The following is a 20822-nucleotide window of genomic DNA, read 5'->3' on the forward strand; positions in this document are numbered from 1 at the left end:
TGTATCAGAGGAGACATGTGGCAGTCTGTAGCAGAGGGGCTGGAGCATCGACCGGAAGAATAGGGTAATTGGCCGGATACAATTGGGGAGAAGGGGTGGGGGGGGGGGTAAAAAAAAAAATTAAAAGATTTCAATGGCACTTTGCGCAGACTTGACTTGTGAGAATCTAATGCTTCTCATTGGCCCCTTTCTTTACTTGTGACATGTTTTGTCCCACAGTGTGAAGGATGCTTATGCTCGACGAGATTTATATTCACCTCCAGAAACACGGGGCAGGACTCCTACATGGGCTCAGGCTGAATTAATTACTATGTTTAAAAACAAATCCCGTCCAGACAATATGCTTGGAGAAATCTCTACTCTTGAGTGTCTAACCACATATGTTTTCTATATTTACCAAAGAAATACTCAAGTTTTTAACATGGTAGGCAAAGGGAAGCCACCCACTTTGGAATGCACACATTTCAGTGAGCAGAGTATGGTGGCAACTGATAGAAGCTAGACATGGGCTAGCTAGTCTCCCTCCCAAAATGCCTTGCCTAGAATTTTAAAATGGCACTATTGTAGTAGTGAAATACGGACATGAGTCGTCAGCTGCTTTGATGCTAGCCTTGAATCTTGGCTTTTGATACATGATTCTCGGATCCCTGGAGGGCTGGATAGCCTCACCCCAGCACCTCAGAGTCCAACACGTCAACCTGGGCCCAACATCAATGGCTACAGCATAGGACAGACTTCAAATCCCCCAATGAATATGCAGTGATGGAGAGGGCAGGTGGCTGCCCTCGGTCAAGTGACTGAATATGGTTCTTCTCTCTTGCTTCCCTGCTTTGCTAAGCTGGTGGATGCCATAATGACAGAGCCTCCTACATACAGCCACATGCAGCAAATCTCAGAGTCCCATTGGGGGAAAATGAAAGCAGTGATTATCCAGTGAACCTATCCATCATATGTTCCATGCACTTTTGTCCGATGCTTGCACAGCTGGCTCAAATAGGGCACAGCTAGCTAATAACCTGTCACTACACAGCTTTAGGTCTCTGAGAGCCTCTCCTTCTATGGAAAATTCCTGTTGTCCTGCCTGAGTGACAGCCGGGCTGATCTTCTGTTACAATACAACTCATCAACTAAGAATGTCAGCAGGTTTTTCACTCTGCTGAACAATTAGCGGGAAGCCAATGAGAAGAGCAATATGCCCTTTCATCAGCACATGCTGGGTTCTGTATTAAGCCCTCAGATAATGGACTTATTCTTGGCTGGCTGGTTCGCAGCCGTGGTGTTGTTTCCAATGGAAAGGCCAAAAGACATTCACATTAGCCACTCATTGGAAAAAGAAAACAGATCATTACAAACTGATTATTAGAATGATTGACTGACTCTTTGCATGTGGTTTAGTGCCTTCAAAATCAAATCTAAACATAATTCAACCCGAGCAGCTGCTTAACAGCTTTCTGACTCAACACCCTGCTAGTCAAAACTGGTTAAGGGTTTAGATAAATGGAATAGGTAAATGATCAGACTGACCAATGTTAACAGAATGTTGTTCTGACTGGTTATTGTGAAGAGGAGAATGGTGAAGTTTCTGAGATAAAAGATCTCATCATAGTCATAAATGGGTGGCTACTTTCATCCACTGTATGTTGTTTGGAAAAACTAATGGAACCTGTCTTCTGCCCACAACACCAGGAGAGGGTGCTACCAAGATATAGTTACATTTATCAAAGGGAAACAATTAAATTTCTCTATATATGTTGCTATATGACTTACTTCCTGGTTTGCTAGTAGGATGCATTATATGAGAATGCTGCATATAGCTGAATAATGCAGCACACATTCACATTTTGTTACACAGCTGAATGTAGCATTGACATTTGTATTTTCATATATAATGTAACCTATCTGCAGACCAAGAACTAAGTTTTCAATTTCACACTCTGTCTGCCAATGTCACTGGCAGACATTGATTTCGGTGCCATTTTAGAGACATATGGAAGACTGCTCAGTATTTTCACTGCAAATGGAATGTTATCCCTACATCATATAGCCTAAACAGCGATGATGATGATGATGATATTGAAAAGTGTGATAGTTTCCCTTTAAGTCATCAAGTGGAAGAAAAGAGACAAAGATAAACTGATCAGGTGCAAGTTTCCTGGGAGGAATACATATTAACATTCTATAATATTCTGACATACCTATGGTACATCTGGAAAAAAAAATTGACTGTACTTCCCAAAGCATGTTGTAGAGAGACAGGTGTATGACAAACTTTAAGATATATCTAAGAAACAACGTCCTCCACCAGTGTTACCCAAAGACAAAAAAAATAAATAAAATTTAAAAACAAAAAACTAATCATTATTTTGATTTGTACCATAATAATAATAATCATCATCATCATCATCATCATCATCATCATCATTATATTTATATAGCACTTTTCTAGACACCCAAAGCACTTCACATTGAAGGGGGTAACTCACTTCAGCCACCAGTGTGTAGCACACACCTGGGTGCTGCACGGCACCCATTTTGCACCAGAACGCTCATATGCTATATATTTTCATTATCAACAAAAATAAATCACACATTTAAACTTGTGTTCGATCCTTCTGAACATATGTCTTTTTTTTTTTTTTAAAAACATTCTCACCTTTTCCAAAAAAAACCAATGAATTTACACCAGCAGAATTACAGCACCTCGCCCGCAAAAGGGAAACCGGGGCCCCCTCCTGGAGCCAGACCTGGGAGGAGGGTTCACCGGCGAGTGTCTGGTGGCCGGGCCTTGGCCTATGGGGCCCGGCTGGGCCCAGCCTGAAAAAAACAACATGGAGCCACCATCCTGTGGACCCACCACACGTGGGGATGAGCATTGGGGTAGGGTGCAATGCAGGCCAGGTGGCAGGCAAAGGTGGGGACCGGGAAGTGCCGACTTCCGGCATCGCATATTGGTCCTCAGGACGTGGAATGTCACCTTTCTGGCTGGGAAGGAGCCTGAGCTGGTGCAGGAGGTGGAGCGGTGTCAACTAGATATAGTGGGGCCCACCTCCGCCTGGGCTCTGGTACCAAACTCCTGGAGAGAGGCTGGATTCATTACTTTTCCGGAGTTGGCCAAGGTGACAGGCGCCAGGGGATACTCACAAGTCCCCGGTTGAGCGCCGCCGTGTTGGGAGTTCTCCCCGGGGAATGAGAGGGTTGCCTCTATATGACTGCGGGTCGCTGGGGGGAAGGCTCTGACTGTTGTGTGTGCTTATGCATTGAATAGCAGTTTGGAGCATCCAGCTTCTTGGTGTCTCTGGGTGGTGTCCTGGATAGGGCTCCACCTTGGGACTCTATAGTTCTGCTGGGGGACTTCAACGCTCACATGGACAATGATGGAGAAACCTGGAGGGGCGTGATTGGGAGGAACAGCCTTCCTGATCTGAACCCGAAGCTTTGTTATTGGACTTCTGTGCGAGTCATGGATTGGCAATAACAAACACCATGTTCGAACATAAAGTAGTTCATAAGTGTACTTGGTACCAGAACACCTTAAGCCAAAGAATGATGATAGACTTTGCGGTCGTATAATCAGATCTGCGGCCGTAGAGCAGAGCTGTCAACTGATCACCACCTGTTGGTAAGTTGGATCAGATGGAAGGCTGCCGGACAGACCTGACAAACCCAAACGTGTAGTGAGGATGAACTGGGAACGTCTGCATAGGCCCCTGTCTGTGAGGTCTTAAACTCCCACCTCCAGAAGAGGTTCTCTTGTATCCTGAAGGAGGCTGGGGACAAGGAGTCTGAGTGGGCCATGTTCAAAGCTTCTATTGTTGATGCGGCAGGCAGGAGCTGTGGTCATAAGGTCATCGGTGCCTGTTGAGGCAGCCGGGGAGCGGAACTGTTGACCTGGACTGGGGATGTTGTCGAGTGGTGGAGAGAACACTTTGAGGAGCTCCTGAACCCAGCTAACACATCCTCAGTGGAGGAGGTAGCGTCTGAAGACTCAGGGGAAGCCCCACCCATATCCCTGGCAGAGGTCTCTGAGGTAGTTAAAAAGCTTCTCGGTGGCAAGGCGCCGGGTGTGGATGAGATTTGTCCTGAGATGCTGAAGGCTTTGGACATTGTTGGGCTGTCTTGGTTGACACGCCTCTTCAGTGTCGCGTGGAGGCCGCTTATGACTGGGTACCCCGGAGCACTCTGTGGGGGGTACTGCGGGAGTATGGGGTACCGGGGCAGTTAATACAAGCCATCCGGTCATTGTATAACCAAAATGAGAGCTGTGTCCGCATTCTCGGCACAAAGTTAAAACACGTTTTCGGTGGGTGTCGGACTTCACCAAGGTTATCCCTTGTCTCCGATTCTGTTTGTGATATTCATAGACAGGATCTCAAGGCGCAGCCAAGGTGAGGAGTGAGTCCATTTTGGGAACCTCAGAATTGCATCTCTGCTCTTCACAGATGATGTGGTTTTGCTGGCTTCATCAGAACGCGACCTTCAGCGTGCACTGGGGCAGTTTGCAGCCGAGTGTGAAATGGCTGGGATAAGTCAGCACCTCCAAGTCTGAGGCTATGGTTCTCAACCGGAAAATGGTGGATTGCTCCCTCCGGGTTGGGGATGAGTTGTTGCCTCAAGTGAAGGAGTTCAAGTATCTCGGGGTCTTGTTCACGAGTGAGGGTAGGATGGAGCGGGGGATTGACAGGTGGATTGGTGCAGCATCAGCAGTAATCCGGATGTTGTACCGTAAAGTTGTGGTGAAGAAGGAGCTGAGCCGGGAGGCAAAGCTCTCAATTTACCATTCAACCTTTGTTCAAACCATCACCTATGGTCATGAGCTTTGGATAGTGACCGAAAGGGTGAGATCACAGATACAAGCAGCTGAAATGAGTTTCCTCTGTAGGGTGTCTGGGCTCAGCCTAGAGATAGGGTGAGGAGCTCAGACATCCAGAGGGAGCTTGGAGTAGAACTGCTGCTCCTTCGCGTCGAAAGGAGTCAGTTGAGGTGGTTCGGGCATCTGATTAGGAGGCCCCCTGGGTGCCTTCATTTGGAGGTTTACCGGGCATGGCCAACTGGGAGGAGACCCCGGGGTAGACCCAGAGCTCGCTGGAGGGACTACATGTCCAATCTGGCCTGGAAACGCCTTGGGATCCCCCAGGAGGAGCTGGAGGGTGTTGCTGGGGAGAGGGACGTCTGGAGCGCCCTACTTAGCTTGCTGCCACCGCGACCCGACCCCGGAGAAGCGGCTGATGATGAATGAATTGTCACCGTTTGTTAATTCTATGAAAGCTCATTTTTAAGGAAGTTGTCATTTTGTTCCAAATAGTGATGGATCGCATTGACATTTAAAGCTGGTTCTTTATCATACTATGAATTACTATGAAGAACAATATGTACCCTCTCAGCATCACATGAGCTTATTCAATAAGAAGCAGGAGTTGTTGGATTTTATGACTTGGCAAAATGTGTCTATTAATAATTGTGTCCTCGTTTCATTCAAGTAATGGAAAAACAACAATGAGGTGACTAACCGTCCACTGGAAACACTGGCTGAAGGGTTAAACTGGGAATTGTCCTTCCAACTGCCAAGGTTACCGCAGCCCGCAGAGCACCCCAACTTTTCAACGTCAACCCTGGTTCCTCCTGCAGGAGAGGTGTAACTGTTTAAAATCAAATACAACCGAGTGGTAATCTAACCCTGAGCTGCCCTCCAGGCTGCTGAGGCTCAGGCAAGTTAATGAACCTGTACAGATTATTAAATGGACTGTATGGGGCATCTGAGTAGTGTAGCAGTCTATTCCATTGCCTACCAATGCAGGGATCGCTGGTTTGAATCCCCGTGTTACCTCCAGCTTGGTCGGGCGTACCTACAGACACAATTGGCCGTGTCTGGGGGTGGGAGGTCGGATGTGGGTATATGTCCTGGTCGCTGCACTAGCGCCTCCTCTGGTCGGTCAGGGGGAGGGTGAACTGGCGGGAATAGCGTGATCCTCGCACGCACTACGTCCCCCTGGTGAATCTCCTCCCTGTCAGGTGAAAAGAAGCAGCTGGCGACTCCACATGTATCGGAGGAGACATGTGGTAGCCTGCAGCCCTCCCTGGATCGGTACAGGCGGTGGAGCAGTGACCGGGACGGCTCGGAAGACTGGGGTGGATAGCCGGAGACTACTACTACTACTACTTTCGGCTGCTCCCGTTAGGGGTCCACACAGCGGATCATCCGTTTCCATTTCTTCCTGTCTTCTGCATCTTCCTCTGTCACAGCAGACAATTGGGGAGGGAAAAAAAAGGGAGGGGGGGATCTAAAAAAAAAAAAGGAACAAGAGGACCTGTACAGTGTGAAACTGTACAAGTTTTATAGAGGACCTGTACAGTGTGAAACTGCAGCTAGCGAGGAATCTACCCGCCCACCCAAAACGTGTACATCAAGTCAGTAAAACTAACAATCACCATCCTATAAGTGATGTTAAAGAAATACTGACACCGGGATGCTTCACACGGGAAGAAGAAAATCTTGAAAACATGACTCATAGTAAAGCGGGACATAAATTGTCAGTCAGCAAGTAAATGAAATGCCAGAATTATTTTACAACAGAATTACACCATGGACGATTGTGGAAAATCATGTTGTGACAGCAATAAAAAAAAATTTTTTTAAATGGACCAAGGTTACGAAGTAGCCAAATTCTCGTTTTAGCTAGACCAGTTCAACACCTGAACCATGTCTTAGAGATCGTTATCAATAATGGAAATTGAAAAATCACTGGTAAATCAAAGTACAATTTCACATTAGTGCTAACTAGTCTAACACGATTTAGTTTCCTATTCAAACTAATTTAAGTTAAAGTGTTTCAACATCTTCTGCTATAGAACTAAAACTAAAAATACCACATTAAAAAAAACAAATATAAACTTGGAAACCCTGAAGTCGTTTGGGAAAGCTGGCTAGCTAAACACTGCTGGAGGACAACTTACCTAGCTTACCCGCCGTTGGGTCAACTGGAGGAGACCATGGCGCTATTTAACGCTAATTTAGCTAGGTTACAAAACGTTAACTAGCTCTCTCTCTGTAGCCTATAATGGTTTGGTAGCTATATAGGTTGACTAAATAGCTGGCGTTGGTAAATTACGCGGCTTAATGTTGGCGAGGGAGCTTTCAGCTTCACGTTTTCTTTCTCAATAAAGCTAACGCTAGCTAACTAGCCAAGGCTAATCCGCAGGCTAACTGGACAATTAGGATTAACTAATGTTCTGAACGCCATTTCACCCACTAGTTAACGCTTTCACTATGTTTACCCAACCGGTTAACTCGACCCTCCCATCTAGTCGGAACTTGGCTGTGAGTTGGGTGGAGTTGAGCCGCGGAGTTTTCTTTGTGTACCCGCCAGTAAAACCGGCCACCTCGTTCTCAGTGAAGCCGCCCTTGAGGCACGGCGGAGAACTTCTTCTTCATCGCCGAGTCGAATCCCCGCGTTGCCTCCGGCTTGGTCGGGCGCCCCCTACAGGCACAATTGGCCGTGTGTTCGGGTGGGAAGTCGGACGTGGGTGTGTGTCCCGGTCGCTGCACTAGCGCCTCCTCTGGTCGGCAGAGAGGGGGTGGAGCAGCGAACGGGACGGCTCAGAGAGAGCGGGGTCATCGGCCAGATACAAATTGGGGAGAAAATGGTGGAAAATTGGAAGAAAAAAAAAACCTTCTTCTTCTTCTTGGTGTTTATTAGCGGTTGGCAAACAACGAAATTAGATAGATAGATAGATAGATAGATAGATAGATAGATAGATAGATAGATAGATAGATAGATAGATAGATAGATAGATAGATAGATAGATAGATAGATAGATAGATAGATGGATAGATAGACAGACAGACAGATGGAGAGAGAGAGAGAGAGAGAGAGAGAGAGAGAGAGAGAGAGAGAGAGAGAGAGAGAGAGAGAGAGAGAGAGAGAGAGAGAGAGAGAGAGATACATAGATAGAGAGAGAGAGAGAGAGATAGACAGACAGAGAGAGAGAGATACAGACAGACAGACAGACAGACAGACAGATAGATAGATAGATAGATAGATAGATAGATAGATAGATAGATAGATAGATAGATAGATAGATAGATAGATAGATAGATAGATAGATAGATAGATAGATAGATAGATAGATAGATAGATAGATAGATAGATAGAAAGAGAGAGATACATAGAGAGAGACAGACAGACAGACATAGATAGATAGATAGATAGATAGATAGATAGATAGATAGATAGATAGATAGATAGATAGATAGATAGATAGATAGATAGATAGATAGATAGATAGATGGATGGATAGATGGATGGATAGATAGATTATTTCCTTAGCCACACGACCAAGGCCGTTGGAATTGGTTTTTGGTACACTTTATACTCTCTGCAGCACAATGCATGGACAACAACAGACGCTCCACACATTATCAGGAACAACACACTTACACAATAACAAATAAGAGAACCTCTCCGGTCGACCCGCGCTTTTTACACCGTCTTCTTCTTCTTTCTTCTTCTTCGTCTTCTTCTTTCAGCTTATCCCCTGTGTACGCACCCCTCAAGGTAAGAGAACTTGAACCCAGATATGGGCGGTCCTTCAATTTGGGTCACTTTTGGTTTTTGGAAATTTTGAAAAAATAAATTTCTGTAAAATCTGTTTTTTGCTTTTTCAGAAGCTTAGTTAAGTGGCCTGGAACAAAGAGCAAAGCTTTGATCGTCCTCCAAAATAGGTTTGATGTGAAGATGCTTTTTTCAAAGTTGTAACCGCAAAGTGTAATGACACGTGATAATAATGACACGTGATGGTAATGACACGTGATGGTAATGACACGTGATGGTAATGACAATTTTAACTTTTTGGAGAAAAACTCTTAGACTTGCTAAGCTAACTTGTTAGCAAGCACACAATGTACAATGAATATCCATGAATGAAGTGAAATTTCGTATTTCTGAACTGAAATACTCAGCTAGTAACTTGTTCGGTAATGAGGCCTAATAACCATCCTGTCAGATCAGGACATATAAACCTTCACATGACTTACATCTGTAATAACCAACCTGTCAGATCAGGACATATAAACCTTCACATGACTTACATGTGTTATAACCATCCTGTCAGACCAGGACATATAAACCTTCACATGACTTACATTTGTAATAACCATCCTGTCAGATCAGGCCATATAAACCTTCACATTACTACATGTGTAATAACCCTCCTGTCAGATCAGGACATATAAACCTTCACATTACCACATGTGTAATAACCATCCTGTCAGATCAAGACATATAAACCTTCACATTACTACATGTGTAATAACCATCCTGTCAGATCAGGACATATAAACCTTCACATTACTTACATTTGTAATAACCATCCTGTCAGATCAGGACATATAAACCTTCACATTACTACATTTGTAATAAACATCCTGTCAGATCAGGACATATAAACCTTCACATTTATTACATTTGTAATAACTATCCTGTCAGATCAGGACATATAAATCTTCACATTTATTACATTTGTAATAACTATCCTGTCAGATCAGGACATATAAACCTTCACATTACTCACATTTGTAATAACTATCCTGTCAGATCAGGACATATAAACCTTCACATGACTTACATTTGTAATAACCATCCTGTCAGATCAGGACACATAAACCTTCACATGACTTACATGTGTAATAACCATCCTGTCAGATCAGGACATATAAACCTTCATATTACTACATGTGTAATAACCATCCTGTCAGATCAGGACATATAAACCTTCACATTACTACATGTGTAATAACCATCCTGTCAGATCAGGACATATACATCTTCACATTACTTACATTCGTGGACGTGAAAGAGTCGAGCTTCTGCCACGACTGCTCACGTCTCGTTTCCGTGGCAACCACATTGTTGTTGTTTGAAAAAACATTGTTGCTCTAAAATGTTGGGTGTAATGTAATGACAGATGTATGAGTGACAGCGATATTTAACTATAAAAAATGTGCAAACTGCACATATACTATAAACCATATGAATTTGAAATATGTCTTTTTAAATTATTATGAGAACATAGGAAGTGAAGCTTTAATGAATTTAACCATTTTATGACTTTATTACAGAGGGGGGGTTAAATAGTCTGGGTTGGGGACAAGCCCAAAACAGTGACGTTCTTCCATATTTGAATTTTCAACATACTGAAAAAGTGCTAAAATGTCCTCATTGAGACACAAATCTTGTTTTGTTTTTTTCGTAGCTAACTCAACCTAACTAACAAATACAACAACTGTTTTTTTTTTCTTGAAAATCTACCCTGGGGACAGAAAAACGCCTTTCACTGAAGAATCACACGTAAGATTTGTATACTGTACTGAAGTGGATGGAAACCAGTGGGAAAGTTCTGTTCATAAAACTCTAAAACATTGTGGTCTGCTTCGGGAAATGGTCGGGAGTAATGGAGTCAAATGAACAACATCAGTCAACCTTAAAACAGTGCATTGTTATTTTAGGGCTGTGCCTTTATTAATAATTCAATATACAGACATTGGACAGGCTGGGAATCTGCTGCTTGTCATGGTCTCAACATTTAAACACGTTGTACAACATGGGAGTATTATACCATTATAGTCAGTACAATATGAGAGTTGTACCCTTTACAATTGCTGGGCGAGAGGGAAAATACTGTCACGATAATCATATGGGATGTTACTCCGTGTCAGTATATAAATCATAATATCTGCTGACATGTGCAAAAACACCAGGAAGCTGGCAGAGGTGCAGCACAGTGAAGTGTTTGGTAAAGTATAATATCAACCCAAAACTATTTTCAAATGATACTCCAAATATTCCAGACCTCACTTTGTGCGAAATTTGAGGTAATAGGTTCTCATTCTCATTAATTTAGACGACAAAGTAGTGTATCACAATATGAAAATAACTGAATTTCATCCTGATACAATCCCAGATAGCAAAACTGCTGTGGCCGGACCCGTCCCGCACCGACACCTCATCCGGCCCACATACGGCGTGGAATGATGGCACTTGGGTGGTCCGCTCCTGTTTGCCAGATCTGGGCCACAACCAAGCTATAGCAATGCTGCATGTGCCACATATTTGCCAAAGGTGGCCCATATTTGTTTTGTGATATTTGGGCCATATTCACCGTTTACCACACGGGCCACTTCAGGGTCACATCCAGACCCCATGTTGCCCAGAGCACCGCATCTTTGCCAAAAATGGTCCACATTTGATTTGGCATATTTGGGCCATATTTGCTATTATACATGTGGGCCACTTCAGGCTGACATCCAGTTTGTCAGGGCCATCAGTGCCGCATCATTGCCTGAAGTGGCCCACATCCGGATGCCATCTGGGATACCATTGAAATTGATAAACGATAATATTGGATTATTGCTCAAACCCTTATCTGTACATTTTACAATTATCATATTAACAACTTTAAAATATCAGAGTATTATGTTGTCCCCTGAACTGCCATTACAGATGAATTTAGTGATTTCTTCCAAAGACACCCTCTTCCTGCTTTGGCTTGACTTTATCTCGCAGACAAGGCCTTAGTCTGGCTCTGGAGTAAAGGCCACATTAGCACATTAATGTGGAGGGTTTCTGCTTTGAAAGCCAAACATATGAGGCCTCTGGCCTTTGGAAAAAGATGAAGAGATTCTCTTTCATCTGGCACAGTCCAGTCCACCGGCCTCAGCAGTGCACCTGATATGTATTCTACCCAGCTCTTAATAATGCACCTGGACCCGCTTCAGTAATGAGGATCCATCCACCCATCCATTATCCAAACCACTTATCCTGCTCTAAGGGTCGCGAGGATGCTTGAGCCTATTCTAGCAGTCACTGGCCGGCAGGTGGGGAGACACCCTGGATCTCCCGCACCATGGGGGACTACCTTAACCAGTCGACTAAATGAGGATTCAAAGAACTTGATGTTTGCCTTCAGAGTTCATCGTTATTGCTGATAAATCCAGTCCGTCTGACCACGGTGCAGACCCTCCCGCCGACTGCGACTGACAGGGGTATTAGTGAACACAGAGCCACTCAGAGCACGCTTCATATTTATTGTCTTTGCATCCGGGCAGAAGCAAAAGTGAACATTTTGGCACGTAGACACGTTTCATTCGGTTTCTGTGCGAAAACCTAAATCACAAATTTAACACATCTTCCTAAAACAGCCGGTACGACATACTTCAGGAAACTCCAACCTGACGGTATGTTTGAATAAATCTCCATTCGACAGCTTCAACATTTTGAATCAAACGTGTTGACCTACCCCACCCCGGTTGTCGGGGTGGGGTAGGTGTCATGATGAGTTTGTTACTGGGATTGAATCAGGGAAAAAAAATGTAAGTATAAGGGTTGGTTGCTGAGACCAACCAGTCCTCTAATCCTGGCCCCAAATAATTGATATCAGCCTTGATTCAAGTGGGTTCTAAGTGGGATGAAGGTCTTATCGCGTGCAGCGTCATGTTCCTGTTTTTTGTCAGTGACAGCAGAGACTGCTCAGACAGGGTGCAGCAGAAGCATCAGATAAAGACAGACAGCTCCGGCGGGGCAGCGGACAGACGGGCGTAGCTGGGAGTGATTGCATAAGAGCAGCGTGGACATTCAGGTGAGCAGATCTTTGGCAGACAAGTGCACGTACATAAGAAACACGTAAATACAACCTGGTTTAAAACAACCCGTGACCACTTAACAAGCACACAATGGACGCCGGCGCTCAGCAGCATCCGTCAGATGCTGGCACGTGGAGCATAAGGCCATGAAAGAGAGGACCAAAGATTGTATAAATGTTCATTCTGCTTCTTCATTTTAACACTTTGGTCGTTTAAAATAAACTATTCTTTGCGGTTTCCAAAGTTTTGGTTTTTTTTTTTTTTTTTTGCAGCTTTACAAAAATGTTTTAAATATCTATACAATCGTTGACAAAATAAATAGGAAATAAATTCAGTGTGTGGACGCAAGGCTGCCTCTGTTCCACAATAAGAACAGAGAAATCAGAATTTAAAGTGCTTCCTTCAAGTCACTTTAAATGGGAATGTGAGTGACAAGGGAGAATACCGGTGTCGGTACTTGATGTACTCGCCCTGTTCGGGGTCCTGCGACTACAGATGACGTCGCTACTTCAAGCATTATGATTGGGTAGGGGCTTGGGTAGGGGCTAGCTTAGTTTAGGGGCAGCGGGAAACAGTGGACTGACGTTAGACGCAGCTCGGGCCTTCGGCCCTCGCACCTTTACCAACCAACTCTACGTCAACGTGAATTGTAAAAGACGCACAGCTAAATAACTACAAAGCTAGCGTTAAACAACGCTAGCTAGCAACATAATCTGTGACGTCATATGTAGCCGAAGGACCCCGAGTCGATATTGCACCCGAGCAGAAATGGAACCCACACCGGCATAACTGGGTGTTTGACGTTGTGCAGCGTTTCTTATGTGTAGCAGTGGGACCCCCATTTCCCCCAGCCTCCCAGAACCCGTCTTCACCGTCAAAACGGTGATATGGTAAAATCATACATCTAGCCTACATATCACGACACATGTGACGAAATCATATATGATATGATGTGTGTGTGTTGTGATAAAATCAAACATCCATCCATCATATCCGTAAATTATATACGCGTACTAAAGTCAAACATCCTAGCATCCGTATGACGCATGTTAAAATCACACATCCATAAATTTATCGGACACATGTTGTGCTGTCGAGGAGAACACGTTTGTGTCGTTGAGTTCAGCGCGCGCCGTCTCTTTAAGAGACCTCAGCGCCGAAGGTTTCGTCTCTCGAACAAGGTAATCTCACGGTAGTTCGCAGCAGAGAATAAGCGAGGGCGTGGCAGCTCGATCTCGTGGCTTGAGTATTCGCCGACATCCTGCTATGTTTCGGCCTTTGAGAGGATTGACGTTTCACCCTACCTCTACTTCACCGTTAAAAGAAGTGGAGCTGAATGGCGTGGTCATCGTGGTGACTGGGGGGAAATCATACGTCATATGACATGTTGGGGGAACTCATACGTCATATGACGTGTTGGGGGAACTCATACATCATATGACGTGTTGGGGGAAATCATACATCATATGACATGTTGGGGGAACTCATACATCATATGACATGTTGGGGGAAATCATACATCATATGACATGTTGGGGGAACTCATACGTCATATGACGTGTTGGGGGAAATATACATCATATGACATGTTGGGGGAAATATACATCATATGACATGTTGGGGGAAATCATACATCATATGACATGTTGGGGGAAATATACATCATATGACATGTTGGGGGAAATCATACATCATATGACATGTTGGGGGAACTCATACGTCATATGACATGTTGGGGGAAATATACATCATATGACATGTTGGGGGAAATCTTACATCATATGACATGTTGGGGGAAATATACATCATATGACATGTTGGGGGAAATCATACATCATATGACATGTTGGGGGAACTCATATGTCATATGACGTGTTGGGGGAAATCATACATCATATGACATGTTGGGGGAAATCATACATCATATGACATGTTGGGGGAAATCATACATCATATGACATGTTGGGGGAAATCATACATCATATGACGTGTTGGGGGAAATATACATCATATGACATGTTGGGGGAAATATACATCATATGACATGTTGGGGGAAATATACATCATATGACGTGTTGGGGGAAATATACATCATATGACGTGTTGGGGGAAATATACATCATATGACGTGTTGGGGGAAATACACATCATATGAGGCTTTGCATCACCACCAAGAGGGAAGGAGTGGGGTCAGAAAGTGAAGCCAAAATATCACCGATGCTTTCTTGTGGCCGTTTCCAGCGTAACTATTTACCCTGCCTTGTGATTTAATGGAGCACAGACGAGACGAACATTTCAAAATACATATCCATTTTTTTTTCTCCTCTCAAATCACTCCAGCTGGTTCCCTTAACAATAACACCTCTTCCAATATTAATGCCATGGGGAACTGTTTATTTGATGATGTTCAGATTTTTGGATTCTGATTCTTTCCAAATCCACATCATTTGATTGGCCCAGTGGTTAGCACCGTTGCCTCACAGCGAGAAGGTCCTGGGTTCGAACCCCGGGCCATCCCGGGTCCTTTCTGTGTCGAGTTTTGTATGTTCTCCCCGTGTCTGCGGTGGGTTTTCTCCGGGTGCTCCGGTTTCCTCCCACCATCAAAAAGACATGCATGTTAGGGTTAATACTCCTTCCTGCCTGTGCCCCTGAGCAAGGCGACGGAAGAAGAACCGCAGTTGGTCAACTAGGATGGGTTAAACATGGAGGATGAATTCCCCCATGGGCATTAATAAAGTATGTCTTGGTGTTAATGTTCGAAGCGGCTTGGCTAGGCCTGGGGGTGAGTTCACTGTGAGGTATATGACCTGCAATGAGAGGGGCGTGTGCATAATGAATAGGGGGGGGGGCATACTGCCCTATCTCCCATCTCTACTGCACAGACCCGGGTTCCAATTTTCATCTAATGGGCAACTGCAAGCGAGATTTTGGCTTCAAAACAACATTATGAACGTGGACGGTGTCAGGTTGTCCACCTTGTGTATGGTCACAACATGTGAGTCAACAGCAAAACTTCAAGGGATGCTGTTCAGACATTCACCGGCTGACTAAACTCTTTTTCAGGGTGGCTTTGGTGTGTGTGTGTGTGTGTGTGTGTGTGTGTGTGTGTGTGTGTGATACAGTTAAAATGTCAGACACATTCAAACCTTTTCCAAGTGTGGACAGAGTTGTTAGACATGACCACATCAGGTCAACAGAACAGGGCCCAGTGTCCTGTGTGCTATGTTGCTGTGTTGAAGATGTTTCTAATGCCAGTCTGGGTGTGATTCTAATGTAGGCCTGAGTGTGATTCTAATGCCAGTCTGTGTGGTTCTAATGTAGGTCTGAGTGTGATTCTAATGTAGGTCTGAGTGTGATTCTAATGTAGGTCTGAGTGTGATTCTAATGTAGGTCTGAGTGTGATTCTAATGTAGGTCTGAGTCTGATTCTAATGTAGGTCTGAGTGTGATTCTAATGCCAGTCTGTGTGGTTCTAATGTAGGTCTGAGTGTGATTCTAATGTAGGTCTGAGTGTGATTCTAATGTAGGTCTGAGTCTGATTCTAATGTAGGTCTGAGTGTGATTCTAATGCCAGTCTGTGTGGTTCTAATGTAGGTCTGGGTGTGATTCTAATGTAGGTCTGGGTGTGATTCTAATGCCAGTCTGTGTGGTTCTAATGTAGGTCAGGGTGTGATTCTAATGTAGGTCTGGGTGTGATTCTAATGCCAGTCTGTGTGGTTCTAATGTAGGTCTGGGTGTGATTCTAATGTAGGTCTGAGTGTGATTCTAATGCCAGTCTGTGTGATTCTAATGTAGGTCTGGGTGTGATTCTAATGCCAGTCTGTGTGGTTCTAATGTAGGTCTGGGTGTGATTCTAATGTAGGTCTGGGTGTGATTCTAATGCCAGTCTGTGTGATTCTAATGTAGGTCTGGGTGTGATTCTAATGCCAGTCTGTGTGGTTCTAATGTAGGTCTGAGTGTGATTCTAATGCCAGTCTGTGTGGTTCTAATGTAGGTCTGGGTGTGATTCTAATGCCAGTCTTTGTGGTTCTAATGTAGGTCTGGGTGTGATTCTAATGTAGGTCTGGGTGTGATTCTAATGCCAGTCTGGGTGTGATTCTAATGTAGGTCTGAGTCTGATTCTAATGTAGGTCTGAATGTGATTCTAATTTAGGTCTGAGTCTGATTCTAATGTAGGTCTGAGTCTGAGTCTAATGCCAGTCTGAGTGTGTTTCTAATGTAGGTCTGAATGTGATTCTAATGTAGGTCTGAATGTGATTCTGATGTAGGTCTGAATGTGATTCTAATGTAGGTCTGGGTGTGATTCTAATCTAGGTCTGAATGTGATTCTAATGTAGGTCTGGGTGTGATTCTAATGCCAGTCTGGGTGTGATTCTAATGTAGGTCTGAGTCTGAGTCTAATGCCAGTCTGAGTGTGTTTCTAATGTACATCTGAATGTGATTAGAATGTCGGTCTGTGATTCTAATGCCAGTTTGTCTGTGTTTTTGTAGCAGTATATGTGTGTGCTTCTGTAGTATGTGTGCATGTTTGTGTAGTAATATATGTGGTTTTTGTAGTAGTATGTGCGTTTATGTTTGTGCGTGTTTGTGTAGTAGTATGTGGGTGTAAGTGCGAGGCAGTGAACAGGTCCTGGTTTAGCATTTGTTTTCCGCACTGATCTCCAGTCCAGTCCTATTGCTGCCCCCCATAGGTTGTGGTTACGACTCAGGAGACACTGACTGGTCTGAGATCTGGATTAACAGTGCAAACGTTACAGCTGGGTGGGCCCTCTACTGCGTACCTCACTGCTGCCAGGAGGTGGCGCTGTGACCAGGCTCCTCAGGTATACACAGGGGTTCTTCCTCCTCCCCAGGCCAGGAGCAGAGCCAGGAGGAGGGGGTGGAGGAGGGGCGGTGGGTCTCAGAGACGACATGAGGGGCTGCGCCGCCTGCTGCTCCTCCGACAAACCTCCTCCCTCCTCCTCTTCCTCCTCCTTCCGGGGGAAGTGGAAGGTGGTGGAGCCATGAGCCACGCTAGCTCCTATGGAGGAAGTGCTGCCTGCGGAGCCGATGCTGCTAGGAGGTGTGTAGGAGGCCGGACGAGGTCCTCCCAGCCTGGACAGAGCGCTCACCCTGGGGTGGAGAGGCTCGTTTGAGGCAACTGGGGAGGAGATGCTCTCCAAGGAGGAGATGCTCTGATTCCAGGCCTGCTGGAGATCGATGGGAATGATCTTCGTGGCCTCCACAGATACACAGGGAGGCTGTGACCCCCCCACCCCCTTCCAGGGCAGGTTTTTTTCCCCGCAGGTGGGGGAGGGTGGTGCCAAGGCTGATGGACTCTGACATGTCTCCAGAGCAGCAGGAACTGGATGGAGAAAAGAAATGAAGATTTGAGTCCTTCATATCATTATGAGAGGGACTCAATGAGCTTTAGTCCCTACATCACCAAAATTACAAAAAGCAAGACAGAGGTCAAAGTTCACAGCACACAGCTCCCTGACAATTGTTTGGCTATCTGTTAAGTTCCATTTAAAGGAAAACGTCCAGGGTTTCCTACACCCAACATCTTGTCTATTTATAAACTTGGTTTTCTGGATGTCAAAGAACAAATCTGTGGAACTTGTCCTGCACCTGATCTTGGACGCTCTTTAGATTTTTCTGCTGTGCGAGCCACGAAGGTGATTCCAACGTCCTCGTCCCTCTCGTGTTCTGAGTTCTCTCCTTTCTCCTCCTCCGACTGCATTGGCACCATCACCGGATCTGGACACAGAGAACGAAAACTGAACGGCACTCCATGAAAAGGTAAAAATAAAAACAAATCTTTTAATAATCAGCTGCAGGATCCATCCGCCAAATATCTGACACACACACGCCTGTCTGTCTGAATCTATAACCTGTCTTTATCTTCCTCTAATCTGTCTGAATCATTTACGTCTACCTACATGTTCTCACTTTTTCTCGAGTGGCATTGCAGAGTGTTACATAATAATCATATCTCGGCCAGGAGTGCGTGTCAGGTTGAGTGCATTAATGTAAATGTGCCTCAAGAGGCAGTGAAGAGGAGAACTTAAGTACGAAGTAGATACCCCTAGTGAGAAAACGGGCAAATCATGCTGTCAAGTGCAAGAAGATGGGAAGATGGCGGCGCAAATTCACGTTTGCGGCAGCCTCACCCGGTACCGTCCATGGAGCGTCTTTGTCCACGTCCGCGTCTAAGTTTGTCTTCGTTTGATGGCTGGGAGAGCTGGCGCTGGATCAGCCGGGAGAGCTTGGTCTGCTGCGTCCTGTGGGCCCAGGGACCACGGCCCTGCCTGGAGCTGTGCCTGAAGTGGTAACACCGAGGGTGTTCTGACAGGACGGGGAAGCGGGACAGGCTAAGCTAATTGCTAGCCCACGCAGACCGGCAGTTCCGATAACACAGAGGGCGGTCTGGCAGCGGTCTCGCCTAGCCTTGATTGTGTTTTGAGTGTCATCGTGTGGACTGCGGGGAGGTGTGTTGAGGGTGTCTGGCCGGGAGAGCTGGTGTTGGATCGGCTGGGAGAGCGTGGTCTGCAGCGTCCTGTGGGCCCAAGGATCACGGCCCTGACTGGAGCTGCGCCCAAACAGGTAACACTGAGGGCGGTCGGACAGGACAGGGAAGCGGGGCAGGCTAAGCTAACTGCTAGCCCATGCAGACCGGCAGTTCCAACAGTCATCCTGGCTGGCGTTCGTTCTCCTGCACAGTGAATTTTGTTGTTGTTTAGTTTAGATATATGTGTTAGTTTGGATATGTGTGTTCTTGTAGTTCTTGTAGTTTTTGGATATGTGTCTTTGTCTTTGTGTTGCACTGCTGTGGGCTGGGGGAAATGACGTTTCATTTCATGTGTGCGAGTGCATGAAATGAAATGACAAATAAAGTGTTTCTGATTCTGATTCTGATTCTGAAGAACACGCCAGTAGTAACGGTGATTAAGTACGGGGGAAACAGTAACAGCCGGCGCCATTTCATATTTACTGCAAAGTGCCACCGAAGACCACCTCAAGGATCAAGGTAGGCTTGGATGAAGGTTTTAGCCCTTTCTTAATAACCTGTCAATCATCAGCAGCCGCTCTCTCTCTAAACCTGTCTGTCTGAACGGTTAACCCATCTCTCTCTCTAACCTGTCTCTCAGTATCCTTCACCTGTCTTTCCCTCTAACCTGTCTCTCAGTATCCTTCCCCTGTCTTTCCCTCTAACCTGTCTCTCAGTATCCTTCACCTGTCTTTCCCTCTAACCTGTCTCTCAGTATCCTTCACCTGTCTTTCTCTCTAACCTGTCTCTCAGTATCCTTCACCTGTCTTTCTCTCTAACCTGTCTCTCAGTATCCTTCACCTGTCTTTCTCTCTAACCTGTCTCTCAGTATCCTTCACCTGTCTTTCTCTCTAACCTGTCTCTCAGTATCCTTCACCTGTCTTTCTCTCTAACCTGTCTCTCAGTATCCTTCACCTGTCTATCTCTCTAACCTGTCTCTCAGTATCCTTCACCTGTCTTTCCCTCTAACCTGTCTCTCAGTATCTTTCCCGTCTTTCCCTCTAACCTGTCTCTCAGTATCCTTCACCTGTCTATCTCTCTAACCTGTCTCTCAGTATCCTTCACCTGTCTTTCTCTCTAACCTGTCTCTCAGTATCCTTCACCTGTCTTTCCCTCTAACCTGTCTCTCAGTATCTTTCCCCTGTCTTTCCCTCTAACCTGTCTCTCAGTATCCTTCACCTGTCTCTCTCTCTAACCTGTCTCTCAGTATCCTTCACCTGTCTTTCCCTCTAACCTGTCACTAACCTCTTACTCTCTCTCTAACTGGTCTTGACCTAATCTGGGAACAGCATCTCCGCCTGTCTTCATGTTTTCAAAGACGGGCTGATCCTGAACCAGGAAGTCTCACTTTTAATCACCTTTATCATGCCAGCTGACGTTGCGTCTCGGTTTTTCGTTCCCATCCTGCTCTTTGGCGTCCGACCCTCTGCGCTGTGGGACCAGTAGGTAAACACCAGTTAAACAGTCGTTAAAGGCATTCAAACAGCAGTCATAACAGGAAGGAGCCGCCCTTTAATTAAGCAATTTCTTTATCTTTTCAGACAACGCGGAGAGAAAAGCTGTCACCGTATTTGAGAATTTAAAAACAAACATGTCAGATGGCAGCAAACCTCGGACTGTAATTCTTCTCTCAGACTTGGGAGGACGTGTGGAATATTTG

At 45.2% G+C, this 20822-nt stretch overlaps 1 protein-coding gene across 1 annotated transcript in view; it reads right to left on the reverse strand.

Moving 5' to 3' along the window:
* Positions 1-17384: 17384 nt before the first annotated feature.
* slc9a5 (solute carrier family 9 member A5) overlaps positions 17385-20822 on the reverse strand; it is a 99419-nt gene continuing 95981 nt past the window's right edge. Inside the window, exons 28-30 of the mRNA XM_056279407.1 lie at positions 20521-20593; positions 18244-18372; positions 17385-17977 (exon numbers count right to left, since the gene is read on the reverse strand). Coding sequence (XP_056135382.1) covers positions 17385-17977; positions 18244-18372; positions 20521-20593 — 795 coding nt within the window. The remainder of the gene's footprint in view (positions 17978-18243; positions 18373-20520; positions 20594-20822) is intronic.

This window comes from Lampris incognitus, chromosome 4 (genome assembly GCF_029633865.1).
Source record: "Lampris incognitus isolate fLamInc1 chromosome 4, fLamInc1.hap2, whole genome shotgun sequence".
NCBI lineage: Eukaryota > Metazoa > Chordata > Actinopteri > Lampriformes > Lampridae > Lampris > Lampris incognitus.